This window comes from Arctopsyche grandis, chromosome 6, assembly GCF_051622035.1.
Source record: "Arctopsyche grandis isolate Sample6627 chromosome 6, ASM5162203v2, whole genome shotgun sequence".
In the NCBI taxonomy this organism is placed as follows: Eukaryota; Metazoa; Arthropoda; class Insecta; order Trichoptera; family Hydropsychidae; genus Arctopsyche; species Arctopsyche grandis.
Genome location: NC_135360.1, coordinates 16708493 through 16728543, shown reverse-complemented (window position 1 = coordinate 16728543; position 20051 = coordinate 16708493). Strand labels below are relative to the sequence as shown.

Below are 20051 nucleotides of genomic sequence, written 5' to 3'. Positions count from 1 at the left end.
TGTACGACAGTAAATATTTTCATGGTTACAAATTTAATACAAATATAAATATACAGCCCAAAAAAGAGAAATATATTATATTGTAAATTTACGACAGACATTTTCTATTATAATATTGCTATGTACTTTTATTTTGGTATGCAATTAGCATATTACATGTATTTTGATAAAATAATTTTAATTGTTATAATTCATTTCATCAAAAAGAATTACCTACTATACGTAGACATTTTAAATACTTACAACTTTGGTAATCAAATAAATTGTATAAATCGTCAGTGTGGTAAATTTACCAACACAAAGTTTATTTATAATTTCTGTAAATTAAATAAATTAAAATGTAGATATTTAAATTTGATCACAATTCAATATAATTTATACCTAAATTAGAAAAAAAAATACAGTTTACAACATAAAAACTATATAATATGCTAAAATTTGGCTCAAGACCAGCTAAATGAAATAATCTAAAAGCTTATTTATTTGTCAATTAACAATATTAATATATTGTAACACTTTCTTATTTCATTGAATTGTTATTACAATACAAGCTGAAAAATATATTTAAAAATACCTAACGGAATATTCATGATAATCCAAAGGGATACTTGATTTTAAAGCTGATCTTGAGTTCACCTAAATATTTGATTATGCATATGTATGTATATATAGTCACATCAACACATTTTCTAACTTGTACACATGCATACATGGATAATACATATTCGAACAGTTAACTTAACGTGCAGCTATTGATAACCTCACATAGCAATCGATAAGCGAGATTAACTATACATAATAATGGGAATGGATTCTAAAATCTAAGGTGAAACACTACCGTTACGTAGAGATTAATGGATAGCCAACTGTGACCTGTTTACGCCTAGCGAATGAGATGTAAGAAAATGACAAACTTGCACGAACTACCTTCATCTATGGATACGTTTTTCGATTTCGTACAATATACAAATGTACAAAATACAAAACTAAAACGAAATTATGGACTAATTTAGCCTTACACTTTGCACAGTCTGCCTATATAGATTTTTAAATTGGAATGTACTAGACACATTCAACGATCAACTCGGTACAACGCCATGGAATTCAGCTAAATTTTCACATGAACAAGGCGAACATTTTAAACGTGAACACTGGGCTTTCTATACCATACATTTTCAACTAATCTAAAGACTAACCTACGTATAATTTTAACGATATACATATATTAACATTGTGCTGATGAACCTGAATTATGTACTGGCTAAAGAAAAAAATGCGTCATTAAAAGCTGATTAATAATAACTTTTAATTCGGTTTGCTAACATTTATGCCTTACAATTAATAATCAAGTTAAATTTGAGAGCTACATACATCTATGTATGTAAATATCGTTATCACATAAAAAAAAACATAAAATTGATCGTTTGCAGAAAATAATCAAGTCTTTGAAATTGAAAAAAGTTCAGGATTTAAATTTTTATGGTTACAATAAAATATAATATTTGATGCTCCAACATTTGAAAATGTAAAATATTTGATGGAATTCTTAAATTCTATTCTTCATATTGGTATCAAAAGACAAAGGTATGTAACAAGAATATGACTAGAATATATATATATATATATATATATATATATATATATATATATATATATATATATATATATATATATATATATATATATATATATATATATATATATGTATGTATGTATGTATGTATGTATGTATGTATGTATGTATGTATGTATGTATGTATGTATGTATGTATGTATGTATGTATGTATGTATGTATGTATGTATGTATGTATGTATGTATGTATGTATGTATGTATGTATGTATGTATGTATGTATATATATATATATATATATATATATATATATATATATATATATATATATATATATATATATATATATATATATATACATATATTATAAAGTTAATTATTTTTCAAATATTAACAAATTTTCTTAATTTGACAAAGCCAGGTGGGAAATTTTAATAAAATACGTAATAATAATCCATAATAAAATCTCAATTCATCTAAAGATGAAAAATTCTAATTACGAAATATAGAAATAAATAAAATTGATTTTTAAAATACATTCTCCAATTTGTTCCTTTTTTTAACATCATAAACATAAGTAAATAGAATTAAGTTGAGCCTTTTTCATAGGATACAAAATATTGTCCAAATTTGAGTTTCTAAAATGTTATACTTAATTTCAGTTAATTGTTATTAAACTGAACACATATTAAAGCAAAGGTAACATGGCTTATCACAGATCGAAAAATACCTAAAGCGTAAAAAGACAATAATTTAAAAACAATTCAATAAGCCATTTTCATTTCAGAAAGAAGCTGTTGCGCCTGCACAACTTAAAGTGAAATTTATTTCGAAGTAACATGATAGTCAATAAACTGAGAAGTTATACATACATATGTATGTAGATACATAAAACAATATGTGTATGTATATTTAAATGGCAATAAATTAAGTGGTCAGTCATTTTTACAAGAATTCAATAACAGCAGTGTAAACTAAATAATGTTGAACGGCCAGTAAGCTATTTTTAGTATTTTTTGACAAATAAGCAATTGGTGGCTGATAAAATAACTTACTGACCATCGTTTACCAACCAAATAAACAAATATTCTGGCCATATAGATATGGACCTACAATTTAAAAAAATTCCATTTTCAATATAAAATATTACATAACAAATTCAGAGAGTTCAGAAATTAGAAAATATATTTATTTTTCCCACAGATATCCAAGGTAAAAAAAGACCTGTGGATTTCTACTTCTGTCCCAAGTACATTTTGTAAATAATAATTACAAAGCAATTAGCCGTGTATTACATTTTTTCCATTTTTCCTGTAACTTTCTATGTTCTTCATATTGTTGTTCAGTTATTTGTTTAACCATCGGACCAGTCTAAAACAAATAAACAATAATTATATGATACATACTGTTACATAGATATAATAAAAATTCATTTACAAAAAAAATTACCTTGATTTTCCTCGGATCTAAATTGGCTCCAAGACTTTGCATGCCTTTAGCGATTTTGGAGAAAGGTGATAGAACCAAATCCTTTGTAACACTTGCAACTGGACTGGTAATATTTTTAAGTTGCTTCAATGCACTTTCGCTCTGAGATTGGCTAATACTAAGATTCATGTCTTGTTGTGAACTTGACCGCACTGGTTGATTAGTAGCATCTTTAAATTGTTCAGATTCAAATGGGGTATTACTACCCGTCATAGCATTAGCATTGGGATTTACATCAACTTCTCCCGAGCTGTGTGAAAGTTTCTGATTTAATTTTAGCGAAGATGGCGGTTGAATCTTTGAAAGATTCGATTTTGAATCAGACATTTCCCATTTCGATGAGGCATCGTCAAAATTGATAGTTATTTCAGGAGTTGCGCTTCTGACAATCTCGGGGAAATAATTAGAGCCCATAATTTGAGCCCCATCAACATTCTCATTATCAATATCAAAAGGATTTAGTTTAACGCCGGAAGATGTCTGGTTATAAACATTGGTAAATTTATGCTCTGCAGAGTCATCAGATTCGATTAATTTATTTTCTAATTCGGAAGTATTTGCTATGTCAATTGACTCATTATCGGGTAAAAAATCAGATGAAAATGTATCATTCCCAGAAGTTTGACTATCAATTTTCGAGGAATACAGAGGATTTTCCATTAAATATGCTTCCGAATTTAAATCTGGTTGTATAGATGTTGATGAAACGTTATCTTTGGCGTCAGTGGTGGACTTGAGCAATGGGTTATCTCCAACATATCTCACACAATTTTCAAAATTATCCAAAGTCGGTTCAAATATATTTGTTTTACCTTCATCTTCTGAAGAATTATCCGAACTCGTACAATCTGAATGACCACCTTTAGTGTGTTTTCTGACCGCTTTTTTGATTGACGACTTTCCCATTGTAAACGTTGTCTTTGCACTGTTACCAATAGATTCTAATTTAAATGGTTTTGTTATTTCATTCTTTGCACGTGTATTAAATGTGTGACCAAGTTTGTTTAATTTAGAGAACTGTTCTGACATGTTAGTGAGAGCTTTCGAACCTAAATAGAAAAAAATGTCAAATGAATCCATCAATAAATACATACATATGTATGTTACAACATACTATGCATACTAACCAACTGATTTAATAGCCAATTGCGTTTCACTTAAATTCCTTGTAATCCCTGGTATTCCAGACAATTCCAAATAAAGTGTTTTACGACCACCACCGCCGTTATTATTTGGTCGAACCTAAATAAATCAATGAAATATTAAGAATCCGAATATATCATAAAAAGGGATAGATATTAAAATAAATTATACTTTAGATTTCCTTCTATCTAATTTTCCTCCTTGTTTAAATTGAATTTTCGGCAAACCAGCAACATCTATAGTCACCATAAAACATTCACAAATTGATCGAAGAGATTCTAAAAAAAAAAAATTAAAGATTATTTTAAAAGACACATGTATGTATAATAAATTATAAATATTTAAAGAAACTATTAAATATACCATGCATTTCTTCGGCAGTTTTAATATATATAGCCATGTTGTTAAAAAAGCGAAGATTAGTAGAACGAAACATGTGAAAAAAGCCATCATTTCCATCTATTTTATAATGTATTCGAATGCAAGGGTTGTTTTCAGTAGGTTTACGGGGTCCACTAAGACTTAAATTAGATTTTAAGCTCGTCAAAGACATCTGGAATTTTACATACATAATATTATATTAAATAAAAATAAAAGATAACCAAATTTCAGAATATAACATTATATATCTTATACACAAAACAAAGACAATTCGTTGTGTGTATAATTCTTTTCTGATTGGCTGTCGTTGAATATTAATTTTTTTCGATTCAAATAAATTTAATAAAAAAACAAATGAATGTTATGAATACCGAGCGAAGCTGGGTGGAATTACTAGTATTTCATAAAATTTTCAAACGAAAAAAAATGACCTGTGATGAAGTTTCAGGAATGCCAAATTCTATAAAAGTGATATCGCTTAGAGCCAACTGTTGAAACTTAGTGACACGATCAGATTGATCATCATAATCAGCAACTAAATAGCTGTCGCGAGTCAATATCAATATACTATCCATTTCTGTCTCATTGGGATCTCCAGTTCTAAAATAACATTAAATTTTAAGACAAAATTGTAGGCATCATATATACATATATACATATTTCAACGAAATCGAATAATGAAAAATACCCTGGATCAGCATCAATCAATCCCCATGCTCCAACAACATTGTGAGGTTCACTTATGAGCAATTTTTTACAATCCTCAATGAGTTGTTTGACATGATCGGCTGTAGCTTGCCGCTCATCCTCACTCTCACCGGCATCGTTTTGTAGCATCAATTCACCTACTTCTGCCTCGCCCAACATCAAATCAATAGTAGCTTGGCGGAAAGCGTCTTTAAATCTAGATAGATAATAGCTGCAAAAAAATAAATCATACTAATAATTTGACTCCATTTAAAATTATAAAAAAAAAATTATTAAGACAGATGCACAAATAAACTTATTAGTAATTATTCAATTTTTCTATACATATTACATAATATTTTGATTAGTATGTAATAAGGTTCTTCTCACACCATTTTTTCAATAAAATCACAATTAATATTTTGACCCGTACTAGAACACGTGTTAGTAAGCCATTGCAGATAAAACATTACAAAACTTATAGAATTATTATAAATCTCGAAGAAAAAGATCTTGTAAAAGTGCAAGTTTACCATATTTAAAAAACTTTGTTAAATTGTAGAGTATTATCAAACGTTAAAACATTACTTTTAATAAAAATATTTCTTTTAAATCCACAAATTTCAATGAATTAATAAATTAGTATGTAATACAAAAAACGTTACACAGTTATAATTAAAAATATGTTTATATGTTTAGTAAATATTTATGTATGTGACGATAACAAATAGTCAAAGAATACAAAATTGCTATAGCAAATCAAAGCCAGTATCTTTTGGAAACTGACCTGGAAAGGCTACATGTGGCGTCAAATAAAAAAATCTCATTTCTGGCAACTTGATTAAAATAAACTGGGACAATTTTCGACGCGGGGATATCGGCCGGAACAATAGCAGTACAAGCTATGTCGCCAATTGTTTTTAGCTTCGTTAAAAATTCCAACTCTTGGTCTAAATCTTGCTCGTTTACATCATTTCCTAGTATTATATCTAGACAACACTGACGAAATGTGTCCACAAAATGCTGTATATAATATCTGCATAAGAATGAAAACGTATGCGTAAAAATCATCCCAATAATGTTAAAATACGAACATCATTAATGTTCATTATTACTGTCAAAATTCAGCATAGAAACCCTTATGATAAACAAAAAAATATGAATAAATTAAAAAGACAAGTATCTTGCATATTACACATAAGAAGGCATATAAAAATTTAATTTCTTCATATAACTTAAACATTTATAATGATCCTATACGATCTTCCTATTATATTTTCTTGCTAATTTTAACTAACCGATTGGCAGAATTCATTCCATCTTTCATGATACCGGTAAACTTTCTTTCACCAGTTCTGGTATAATCGCCCTAAAATACAAAAATAAAACCGTGAAGTATGAATTATGAATTTACACAGAAAATACATACATAGATACATATTTAGTCGAAAGGCAAACCTTTAACGCATTAGTGCCTGCATATTGACGACTTATTATATCTCCATTATCAGCCCATAATTCGTGTAAAGTTGTACGTAATCCAACAGGTAGTGGCCAATCCGGACCAGATAAACCTAATCTTGTAACCTGTAGTTCGAGCACAGCTTTGGCAATTGCCGTCTATAAAATTCCAATGAATCTCAAACATTGTACAAATTCAATAGTCAGTCTAGTTAAATATCTTAAAATACCTGAACAACATTAGTACGATCAAGACAATCGATACAATTTACTCTGAAAACACCATTCTGACGACAAATATATCCTTGTGGGTCTCTCCAACAATATCCCATCTCGGTTATTATGTCCATAAGAGCATTAATTAAAACAGTAACATTCTCAAAATGCATACCACGGCTGAAAATAACAGTCATGAGCATAACCGTTTTAAAATAAATATTAATTTTATATCGTCTTAGTTACCAATATTCGTGAAAATCAAATGTAGTGTATATTATATCGGGACAATTGTAAGTGTAGATATGATGACTATAGGCATCCCATATGACTTTCTCTCTACCAGCCTGCTCCACCAAATTAACTATGCAAATAGGTCCATAAATTCCCAATTCACTATCAAAGTGTTTTTCAAACGCGACCTGCGTTTCAAGCTCACCTGGAAAAAAATGCAATACGAATCATATATATAAAGACGGTAATCTGTGTGTGTGTGTGTGTGTGGGTGTGTGTGTGTGTCCTAACGCTCGCCGAACATAATGTACGGGGAACAAAATTTTTTTTTTTCATATTTTTAATTTTTTTCATATTTTTCAGTTTTTTCATTTTTTCAGTTTTTTCATTTTTTTCAGTTTTTCAGTTTCCCAGTTTTTTCAGGCCCCGGGGTGCCGAAGGCATCGGGGGCGCTGGGGGCGAAGCCCCCGGGGTGCCGAAGGCATTGGGGGCGCTGGGGGCGCCGGAGGCGACAGCGGCGCTGGGGGCGAAGCCTCCGGGGTGCCGGAGGCATCGTGGGCGCTGGGGGCGAAGCCCCCGGGGTGCCGAAAGCATTGTGGGCGCTGGGGGCGCCGGCGGCGCTGGGGGCGAAGCCCCCGGGGTGCCGAAGGCATCAGGGGCGCTGGGTGCGATGCGGCCGCCGGAGGCGTCGGCGGCACTGGGGCCGAAGGCCCCGGAGCGACGGAAGCGCCGGGGGCGAAGGCCCCGGGGTGCCGGAGGCGTCGGCGATGCACAAAATGTAATTCGTAATTCGTAATCACTTCGTAATTTGTCATTCGTAATTCGTGCATCAATTTCTTTCCGAAACCAGTCGATTCAATATCTTTAACTTTATTTTTATTCGAGTTTCAATTGCTTTTCGAAACCACCCGTTGAAATCAACGGGTCCAACACTAGTTAATAATGTTCATAAAGAAAAATTTACCGTGCACATTTGAATATAACAAGTACCTCGATCTAGACGTGGCGGTGGTCGATATTTCATTCCTGGTTGACTCCAATAAACTGGAGCTGATCCACGAACTTGCAAAAATGACACTCGATGTGATCGGTGTACAAGCGATTGTTCCGTTTCGACATAATTTGCCACATAGCCATTTTCATCAACTCCACGACGTTTATATCTGGTGCCAGCTCTATATCGAGATCGTCTGGATATTAAGCTCAGAGTAAAGATTTCTCTATGTTGAGTTGCAGTTCCTCTAAGAGATTCAGTATTCAAATGCTGAGAACACTCGCCAGCATCCACTTCGCATTGTCTAACTTGTACATGGCCTTGAATAACTGGAATTATCCATGGTTCACAAGCAGGACTCTACATTGAATAAAACAAGTAAAATTTCAATTATAAGATAATGTCAGATGTAAATGTAGATTTGATTTAATTAAAAGTGTTTTTAACTGGTTATATATATATAAAAAAATATATTAAAAAAATTATATTTTCCTATGACGTCATTACGGGTTGCCCTTGAACGACATCTATGGTATTAAACTCGTACATATATAAATTTATACATTACAAATTTTTAAATCATATTCAATTAGTGGTGACATGGGTAAGATAGTTTTTGCCAATTTGATAAGGAACCGTTTCAACAACGAAATCAGATAAATTAGCAAACTCTGATAGGAAACAACCAACTTGGAGTCATAAATATCTAAGGCTGACCAGCAATATTACAGATAATACTCGGAATAAATTATTTTCAATGGAGGTCAACCCACGGGATCAAACCCGGCTACCTCTCGGTGGTTAAAATTAACGCAACCACCAAGCTATACTGCTGGCTAAATAAAGGTATTATATTAATATATCTCAATACAAAAATACTTACACCCAAATTAATAATATCTTTCAGCATATATTTGTTCCAAAAAAAACGATCATCTGCATACTTCCAACGACTATCAGGCAATAAAACGTCAACTTTTTCCAAACGCTGCAATGAATTTGTAATATCGGCTGTCTTACAAAAATAAAAGCTATCAGTGTCGTCAAATATTTTGTGTAATTCTTCCGTTATTCTCTTTTCCAGTCGGTCACGTTCTTTCGAATCACGACGTTTTGTAACTGTTTGTTTAACCTGAAACCAATTACAACATTAAAATTGAACCAATGATTCAATAAAAATTAAAACTAATCCAAAATATGATACTTGAGTACATACCTGCGACGTAGCTATGGCAGCCGCTTGTTGAGTTGTCGTTTTTATTGTGTTCCCAGCACTTTTTACCGCTCCCCATGTTTTATTCACGAACACTGAATTTTCAAAAAGGCCTTTTCCACTATCCCTTTTATTACCTTTTATATTTTCAACGACGTGAGTTTTCAAAATAGAACCAGTAGAATGTTTTTTACATGGCGTGAGGTTCAATTCTATTTCTTCGTTGCCGATTGGAAGCAGAGAAATTGATTTGATTTTATATATGATATGGTCATCATATAAATTTCCAACGGGGGTGCAATCTTTAACTATAACCAACTTTGGTTCATAAATAGCTTCATGTTCTATTTTTCCAATAATAGCCGGTGTAATACCTAAGCATTCTATATCCTCTAAGCCCGATAAATCCCACGCTAAGAATACATGAGAAAATTTATATTGTTAAGATGATAAATTTACAAAATTACACATCAATTTAGTCAGAATTGCCTGGTAATATTTCCACATTATACATATACATATGTACGTAAATATATACTGAGAGAAATGGACAAAATATACATACATACATAGATCAATTCAGATAACCCTGAATTTATAAAAATTCAATATAGATTCATTTCAAAAATGTAAATCTGGTTTTTAAAATTTTATAGATTAAATAACATGTTATTACAAATTAACTTTTAGGGTAAACTATAATGTAATAGTCAATTACTCTATTTAAATGGTATCAGAGAGGCGAGAAATTAGCAAGACGCGAGTATTGCAAGGTTAAAAAACACTAAAATGGAGAAACAACATATTTAAAAAAATCAATCCCCTAGCCTTTCCAATATCATTATGAAATTATCAACAGACAACTCTGACAAACTCATGAATACTATACCAGATTTGCATGAAAATTCGGCAGTATTTCTGTTCCACCAAAGGCTGGCTGCCTCCTGCACAAATATATAAAACTCGTCTGAGCGAAACACTTCCATTATGTGATAACAGTCGTCCCGAAGCTGAAAGCAAACAGTCGGTGAACGCATATCAAACCAATAATATTGACAAAACAAAGAGTAATACAATTACTAACCACGGTACCTGTCAAAGATAGCTCATGACGCACGGATATATAATAGCGGCGGATGCGTTGTGACAGCTGAGGGTTTGACAGCTGATAAGCGCAAGCGCAAATCTTAATCAAGCTACGCATATATTTAATTCGAAATTCGAATAGGTGCTTTTCTATGTTTTTAATAATTTTGTTTACCATTTGATTTATATAAGTATATGAAGTCTCATCAAACCAAGAAAATTATACATATTTAAACGAGCATAATTTGAATAACAATTTATTACGATTATGGGCGCAGCTAGGAGAGGTGTAGAGCCTTGATTGATTAAATCATATTGAAATAATGATAAGATAATAATATAGTATGAGAACTAAAATATTCTTTATGAGTTTTCTGCTCCCATATATAAAAATTAAAAATTTAAAATTTAAATTAAAAAAAGCTAAAGCGGGCATAGCACCGATGTTTTTGTGGATTTGTGATTCAATAAATATGTAAATAAAATCAGATAGTTATTAAGCTTTTTAATTATAAAACTAGCAATTATAGTGTTTGAATAAAATTGCACAAAACTTGGAAATTTGAACAAAACGAAAAATATATGTATGTCAAATCGATTTTTCACTAATTTCTTTAGACGAGTATATTTGATTTTTTACCAGCTTCTTACTTTCACTTACGATTTCAAGTCATTACGTTTGTTATTTGTTTTATTTATTTAAATGCCCAGTTTGTTTTATATTTATCATTTCAAACGTTATTTCAATAAAAACGAAAATATTGAAAAAAATGTAAATAAAAATTTCAATTCAAATTATTATTGGTATACATACATATTTTTAAAGGACACCAGAATGCCACTCATTGGCAGCGTTAACACTAGAGGTATCTACCACGGTATTTGATGGAGCTATCAAATACAGCGTGTTCCAACGCTATTTCTTGTTTTCCAAGGCCGTAATCTGAAATCTTTGGCGAGCTACACGGCCCTCCATAATTCCGGCAGTACCCATCGGTTTGCCTTGGGAGGATATCACACTACCGATATCTACGAATTTTTCCATAACCAGTTCCTAAATAGCAACCACGGTTCGGTGATTACTAGTCAAATGTGAACCTGTCACAGGACAACTGGTCGCTCTAGATCGGTCACTCTTGATCATCCGTCACGCTAAAACTGGTCACGAGAAAACTAGTCACACGCTAAAACTGGTCACGAGAAAACTAGTCACACGCTAAAACTGGTCACGAGAAAACTAGTCACACGCTAAAACTGGTCACGAGAAAACTAGTCACACGCTAAAACTGGTCACGAGAAAACTGGTCACACGCTGAAACCTGGTCACGAGAAAACTGGTCACACCCAAAAATTTAAAATTGGTCACACAAACAAAAATATTCTCAAATACTTTTTATTTACGAAATTTTTATTATTATCGACTAGACATATGTTCGAGCCAAAGGCCCTCGTGGCCGTGGCCGTGGCCGTTGTTTGTGGTATTCGCGAGGAGTTCGCGGGTATCTGTCAGCCCATCTGACGTTCGCATCGCTCGCATCCGAGAAGGTTGGCAATCCATCAATGGCTGCCGAGTGTTGGTTCCAAAATTCTACCCACCTGACGAAGTGAATACAAGGTCGATACATAGGTCGTAAATAAATATGTCGCGACATCTTGATAAATGGCCTCGTCTGGAAACACCCCATGAAGCATCGAAAAAATTGTATTCACTTCGTCAGGTGGGTAGAATTGTGGAACCAATACTCGGCAGCCATTGATGGATTGCCAACCTTCTCGGATGCGAACGATGCGAACGTCAGATGGGCTGACAGATACCCGCGAAGACCACAAACAACGGCCACGGCCACGGCCACGAGGGCCTTTGGCTCGAACATACATATGTCTAGTCGATAATAATAAAAATTTCGTAAATAAAAAGTATTTGAGAATATTTTTGTTTGTGTGACCAATTTTAAATTTTTGGGTGTGACCAGTTTTCTCGTGACCAGTTTCAGCGTGTGACCAGTTTTCTCGTGACCAGTTTTAGCGTGTGACTAGTTTTCTCGTGACCAGTTTTAGCGTGTGACTAGTTTTCTCGTGACCAGTTTTAGCGTGTGACTAGTTTTCTCGTGACCAGTTTTAGCGTGACGGATGATCACGAGTGACCGATCTAGAGCGACCAGTTGTCCTGTGACAGGTTCACATTTGACTAGTAGTCCCTTTACCAGCAACCACAGGTTGCAATATGGGAACTGGATATGGAAAATTCGAAAATATCGGGTGTAAGATATCGGTAGTGTGGACGTAGCCAATAGAAAATGAGACGGATATATTTGGGTATATTCCATTTTAACGACCAAAACAATGTGATGTTTTGTCGATTTTTGCATACAACACGGTATGGCGAGGGTGTTCACATCTTGATTGTTTTGCATGTTTTTTCCCCATATTATGTTACGTTTAAACAAGTTAAATTTTTAAGCCAATATGTATTGGTGTACTTTGAATTTGAACTATTTGAATTTAATAGTGATTTACGACGATCGATATATCGAGCATTAGCTGAAAAATGCGGGGGGGAAAAGGGTGAAAGGACGAGGGGGGAAGGGAGGAGTCGGCTGCGGCGTTGGTTGGAAGTAGAACTGCGCAAATCGTAATTCGCATGACGTAGGACTGCAGAGCGCAGGATCCGTTGACGCGCGTCGGCGATCGATCGCGCGGCCATTTTGTCCTAACGTCAAGTGTCAGATTCGGTCACGGGAGTAGGTGGGTCGGGTCGGGTCGTGCGGTGCGAGGCGAGGCGAGGCGAGGCGAGGCGGTAGGCGATAAGCGATCCGTTATGGAGTGGGAGCTGCTGTGCCGCGTGTGTTTGCAGAGCGGTCAGGACAATCAGCTGGTGTCGCTCTTCGACACGGACGAGAACAACGAGCCGCTCAAAGACAAATACTTGTTCTGCAGCGACATTATTGTAAGCGAGCAGACATTTGACAGCCGAGTGCTCGTCGTCCGAATGGCCACCCCGACGATGTTGCTATATACATTATGCATCTTCTCGGAGTCTCGCCACTTGCCAAAGTTCTTTTGTTGATGGCAATATCGGCGCCAAAACTCGAGCCTATAGCAGGCTGGCAACATCTGTCATTTTTTCCATCACAATACATTTTGGGGTGGCAACCTTTTTTTATCCACGCTTTTTAGGTTATGGCAATAAGATGCTTGATGAGTTAGTTGAATACTAATCGATTTTGAGGTTATGTTATGTCGCGTCGCATTTTTTTCTTTGCAGGAAATGGGGTGTTTCATTTTTTATTTAGATGCTAGTATTTGAATATTGACATTAAGTAGCCATATGTTCTGAATTACCAGTTCAGTTGGTATTTTACAAACTTTTCTTATTTTCAACATTTGTCTGGTTAGTCGTGAAATGTCACCTGTACAATTATTAATTTACCCAAGTTTTATTTTATAGCCCATTATAGATTAGATGTTATCAAAATTTTGTTTTTATTTTTTTCGAAAAATTACTTTACAATATGTAGGTATGTCTAGGGTTGCCAGATTTCTTCAAAGTCAAACCGGGACCTCCCCACCCGGAAAAGTTTTAGACTACTTAGTTTTTTCCTATCCCCAAGATTTTGACTCGCTTGGGCTGCCATGTAGCTTCTACTTCATTTTTCATTTACATTACATAAGAAAATAAAATCAACAAATTTTAACAATAATTATTTATTAATAGGAAAAAGATTAGTCAAAAATAAATAAAAATATAGACACAGGAATAAAAACAATTTTAAACATAAATTCGTATATTTTTCATTAGATTTCGAAAGACTACTTTATTTTTAAGGACATAATCATACATTTGACAATAATTGAAATCATAGTTTTCAATGCACTGTTAAATACTTTCAACTACATATATAGAAAGTCTATTTATTTCATCAGTCCATTGAATCACCATTAACGAGAATATTCTGTCAACGTTACCATTATGCCCTAGTATTGTAATTCTCTTTTTAATATATATTTTTAATGAAACAAATTGATTGAAAAAATATGTGACATTTGTTACAATATTTTTCGTATTTAAATATTCAATATCTGGCCATTCTGGTATTTTTTCCAAGCTCATCCAGGAAAACACAGAATATTTTTTTAATGTATTGTCCATTGTTTCAAATAATCTGTCAATTTTTCATAAAACTTTGCTACTTATTTATTAAATCCATCAATTTGTCCCTTTGAAATTATTCCATTAACTTTGTATTTCTTTAACATCAATTTAACTTGGATGGGTAAAAATTGAACTTCCGACTTTTCCATTAATATACTACGAACGTATGATGGACGTAATAGTACATATGTATGATGGACGAAAATGCTTAAAAAGTATGCATAATAGAAACATTTAAAAACTGGGACTTTTGGGCGTCCCGAAAGGTTCTGTCGGGACAATGGGACACGAGGCTTAAAACCGGTGACAATCCCGATTAATCGGGACGCCTGTCAACCCTAGGTATGGCTATAATATAAATATAAAACCTTTAAAAAGAAGTACATTTCTTTGTATTCTTTCACTAGAGAAAAAAAAGATGATACTCCACAACAGTTTTTCAACTTCAATTCTACAACAGTGACTGTTACTAATGTTAGCTGAACCATTTTAAATGTCTCGGATTTAAATTTGAAAAAAATGTATTAAAATCGTATTGACACTAAAATAAAAATATTTTTCTTTTTATTATATAAACAAATACATACAAGAATACCAAAAACTCTCAATTTAAAGAAAGTAAAAAAAAATATTTTCTTCTATTATATGCATTTTATCACATTCATTTTTCCGAGTAGGTAGTTGAAGTACACATGTTTATATTATACTCTTTAAGGTCTGTTCATACCTATCCAGCACGACCTGAATCCTGCAAGTACTGACAGCATTCTTTAGTACATTCTATATGGACGCGCATGAATGCGTAAATGCGCATGCGCGAATGGAGTATGAATACGTCCATATAATGTACCAAAGAATACTATCCGCACTTGCCGGACACCTGCAGGAAACGGGACGTACTGGATAGGTATGAACAGACCTTTATAAGGATTACATTCTTCCATTATTTTCAATAAAAAAGTTATGATTCGTCTATATATGTCTTGTACGTCTTACGGTTACGTCTTGTAGTCCAATTAATGATATTTCGTTTATATAGGTATATAGATTTTGCAATATCAAAAAAAATTAATTACTACGAAACTTTAGAAGTCCCTGGACTATTTCTTTACCGAAAAATACATTTTTCTGATAAATAGCCGAATTGAATTTAGGGGAAAAGGATATAATAAAGACAGTGGTTAATAAAAATATTTTGTGTGCATTAAATTTGATTTGAAATTACGATAGGATGTGATTTAAAATTGCATGTTTCAAAATCTTATGAGTTAGATGTAATCAGTAAATTTTATTTTGTAAAATCAAGAATACGATTATGTAGTAAATTTCATATATATGACAATAAGATGAAGAATACAAATAGCAAATATTAAGGTTAATGATTAAACATTTTATTTTAAGGTGAACGATACCGAGCCATTGCCATCAAATATATGTTTAACTTGTGTAGACAGACTGCTGTCAGCGTATCAATTTAAACGACAGTGCGTCTCTTCAAATCAAACTTTAAAGGAATGTCTATTAGAATTCAAAAAATCTCACGGAGAATCGGAACCTAGTCCAAAATCTGGTAATTATTACGCCTTATTAAATGCTACAAAATAGCAGTTTTATTCTGTGTTGAATTTTATTAATAATAGAGATTTTTCAGCTGGCACTGAAGTTATTTCTATCAAGCAAGAAAATGGGGAGTATTTACGCTACGAAATTCCTATCGAGTATGAATCAAAGTCAAATTGGCCAAATGTACGAATTTTATCATCCGAAGACGCTAAGAAACGCCGAGGTCGTCCGAGAAAATACCCCGATGCTTTAGGATTAATCGGTATTCACTTAAAATCATTTCATAAAGTTTTGTTACAAATTAATTAAAAAAAATTATGAGTTTTTTTTTTTATTGTTTTAGAAACGTCACCGTATACACGTAAAGGTCAGAAAATACATGATTTATTAAAAGAAGAGTCTCAAACAAGCAACGACAGTCAAAAAAATGTAGAAAACGCAGCTGATAAATCGAGTACTTCCCTCGAAAATGAAGGTAAATACAATGTTAACAAAAATATATAAAATAAATTTTGATTGAATAGAATTTTTGAAAATTTATTTCCATTTTATTCATCTTTTTCTGAAATATTTAGAATCAAACGATTTAATTTACCAAGATTTTATTCAAAATGACAAACCATCAGAAGAAAATGAGACAGAACCTGTTCTCCAATTAGAGCTAGATCCCAATAATGGTACTTTCTTACAGATATTGAAAAAATCTGATGACAAGGTAAATATTTACTAATCTTATCATAATTGTTGCATCAATGTTTTTCTTCCGGTACTTGTTTTATTTATTGCTCTTTCTTTAAGTTTTTTTATTGTATATTGCTTTTTCTTCCAGGTCGCAACAAAACGTAAGGGCAAAACCAAAAAAACTACATCATTTGAAAATGTAAAATTTGAAAATGAATATGAGAAAGATGAGGAAGATGTATTGCTCAAAGAAACAATATTAGCCAATTCAGCGCCAATTCCCGAAGAGCTTCTTAGAAAAGATAAAAAAAAGCAACCCAAGAAATATAAATATGAACGAGTGTGAGTATTTTCAATTTTACGTCAACGTTCCAAACGCCGACTTTATAAAATATATATGTAAGTAAGAATCTATTTGTGAAAGGACACGCAGTAAGGTAGTCAATAAGACTCATTTAGCGCCTTAAACCATATTTATTTCTCAATGCCCCGAAAGGAACTGCCATTTGGCCGCAGCATTGTACAGCATATCAATTTAAACATACAAACACGCCAACTTAATCATTTATACATGTTCTCTTCTGGCTTTGAAAACTAAATCCTACGTGTAATTTTATCCATTTTTACATGGTTTTTATTAGTTTCATTAAATTATTAAACTGCTGTTAACGTGAGATACAAATTAAACCCAGTAAAATGAAAATCAATGAAAGTAGATATCTATTTGCCCTGTTCGTGACAGAACCATAGATTTTCATAACACAATGATAGAACTTAAACATTTTTATAAATCTCAACAAAATTTATATTTTTAGGCATACATGCGATCAGTGTGGATCTTCATTTAGATCAAATGCATCATTACAAGCACATATAAGACGTCATTTAGGTATCAAGCCTTTTGTTTGCAGGTATCAAGACAGTTTTTTTTGTCATAGAAAATTTTTGAATACAGCAAAACTTTTACTAAACAACTCTTCTTTCAGAATATGTGGTTATGCTTCTGTTTTAAACATGGAATTACGTAGACATATGATGAGACACACTGGGGTTAAACCTTACGAGTGTCGATACTGTGGTCGATTCTTTTCCGACTTTGGTAGTAGACAAAAACACGAAAGGTAATTTTTCGAAAATGCAATAATCTTGGACATATTTAAAGTTATTTCTAGTTTTCTTAATACATTTAAATGTTTATGTAGATTACACGTTGGAGATCGCCCTTACCAGTGTACTGTATGTGGAAAAAGTTTTACTTACTCATATGTATTGTCTAATCATATGCTTACACATACAGGAGAAAAAAAATATTCGTAAGTGTTACTCATACATTAATTTTATTTTATTTAAATTGGTTTTTTGCTTCTTATAATTTATTTGACTTTCAGATGTGGACCGTGTAATAAAAAGTTCACCAAAGCTCATCACCTAAAGTATCATAACAAGATACATCATAGAGAACTTTACCTCCAAGAACAGATTTTACAAGATGAAAAAAAAAAAGTACGTCTTGAATTATGTATATTTTAATTGTAAATATTTATAATTTCTCTTCAAATAAAATAAAATTGTGAGTTCAAAAATCAATAATTTGATTTGCTATTGGAGTCGACACGAATCACTGTTTTAATTAATATTATGGACACTATGTACGTTATTAATATGCAAAATTCAGGTTTTTTTTTTCAATTATTTACAGATTCAACATATTAACTTATCCACTCTAACATCAGCATGTACTGAACAATTAGTTGGATTAAATCAAGAAATGACAATTCAAGATAGTTCAATTGAACTTAATCAAGATTTGTCACAAACAAATATGATAAACCAAAGTCATAATTCTAAAAGTTTTGATTTGATGAAAGAAAATATACAAATAATTCAGCAATATGGTAATAATGATATCAAAATAGAAGAAACGCCACTGAAGTTAGAAGAGGGTCTACCGTAATAAACATGATATTGTGCATATATTGATTAATTTGTGTAAAAGTTTTGTAATAAATTTAATAAACTTCTTTTTGTTTGGTTATTGCTTTAAAAATTGCTAAAATTTATATTTTTCAATCATGATAAAATATATAATTAAAGAATTTTGGAAATTTGGAGATGAATGTGTATATATTTGTAATACATATGTATGTAAATATTTTTGGATGAGATTTTTCCTGAGCTATGTCACTTTTAAAGAAGGGAACTTATGTAGGTATGGACAAAATTTTTTTTTTTTTTTTTTTTAATTATAATAATCTATCTTGAAGTGATGAGTATAATTTTTCATTTTTGTGTTTACAGAAATAGCCCAAGTAGTCTACCATTCTCAATAACATCTTGTTAATCTTAAAAACTTAATCTTCTGAATGTTTTGTCGAACAATCGATCGAGAATGCAACATTCCAAGGCTTCGTTATTTGTTTCTATGCGCTGATTTTTTACTCTAAAGTTGTGTAATCTTAATTAAAAAAATAGTTCATAATGATGTTTAATAGACTGAAATCAGAATATTCTTCAGACTGAAATCAGAATTCAGGGAACAGAATTGAGATGGCGAGTCCGTGCAAGCGTCCACTACCTCAGGTAGAGCCGATTCCGGTTTCTGAACTTTGCTAATCCGACTGAACAATATCAAGGACACTTGACGTCCCATACTACTGAATGTGTTTTCGCCCTAATGGGCGTTGTCTCAACAGGTCAATTGGAGGCTTAAATAATAATTTTTCAACAAAGCCAAGAATTAAGAGGGCTGTACACCCAAAACCTTAATTTTGTTCTTATATACTTAATAATATAATTCTATTAATAATATAATTCTATTAATAATATAATTCTGTTAATAATATAATTCTATAATATAATATAATTCTATGTATATATTGAGTGAATGTGACAATATATATATTGAGTGAATGCGACAGTTGCGCTTCGACCAGATAATACGTATTTTAAATCGACAAAATCAAGGTTTCGTATTCTCCAATTTTCTACTCTGAAACTGGACCAATTTTAAAAAAAAAAATTATCATCGGTATGAGAAAGATATTTTATATGCAACTGTGCGCATCTATTTTTTTTTAAATGGACCGTTAAATAAGCACGCTGGACTCTTTTCGTGGGTGTAAAAAAGAGGCGATTTTATAGATGTTAGGCGGCTCCTAGCTCATATAAAAAATAAAAG

General features: G+C 32.3%; 2 protein-coding genes across 3 annotated transcripts; one reads left to right on the top strand and one right to left on the bottom strand.

Moving 5' to 3' along the window:
- Positions 1–1978: 1978 nt before the first annotated feature.
- Positions 1979–10558, bottom strand: sp3 (phosphatidylinositide phosphatase spermathreecae). 2 transcript variants are annotated; one of them, XM_077433168.1, is made up of 17 exons: positions 10475–10558; positions 10280–10400; positions 9394–9803; positions 9061–9309; positions 8174–8537; positions 7196–7388; positions 6964–7129; positions 6731–6892; positions 6571–6641; positions 6060–6308; positions 5274–5504; positions 5017–5185; positions 4568–4757; positions 4376–4482; positions 4189–4303; positions 3023–4110; positions 1979–2944 (listed from the first exon to the last, which is right to left on the bottom strand). In XM_077433168.1, the coding sequence occupies exons 2-17, from the start codon at positions 10374–10376 to the stop codon at positions 2843–2845; spliced, it is 3963 nt and encodes a 1320-aa protein (XP_077289294.1). In that variant the 5' UTR covers positions 10377–10400; positions 10475–10558; the 3' UTR covers positions 1979–2842. The 2 variants fall into 2 exon arrangements, with proteins under 2 accessions (XP_077289294.1, XP_077289295.1); XM_077433169.1 differs by lacking the exon at positions 6060–6308.
- Positions 10559–12987: 2429 nt separating this feature from the next.
- LOC143913422 (uncharacterized) lies at positions 12988–18983 on the top strand. Its single transcript, XM_077433189.1, has 11 exons — positions 12988–13423; positions 16031–16199; positions 16281–16454; positions 16536–16667; positions 16768–16907; positions 17022–17215; positions 17689–17784; positions 17860–17994; positions 18076–18186; positions 18262–18376; positions 18573–18983. The coding sequence occupies exons 1-11, from the start codon at positions 13295–13297 to the stop codon at positions 18825–18827; spliced, it is 1650 nt and encodes a 549-aa protein (XP_077289315.1). The 5' UTR covers positions 12988–13294; the 3' UTR covers positions 18828–18983.
- Positions 18984–20051: the final 1068 nt, after the last annotated feature.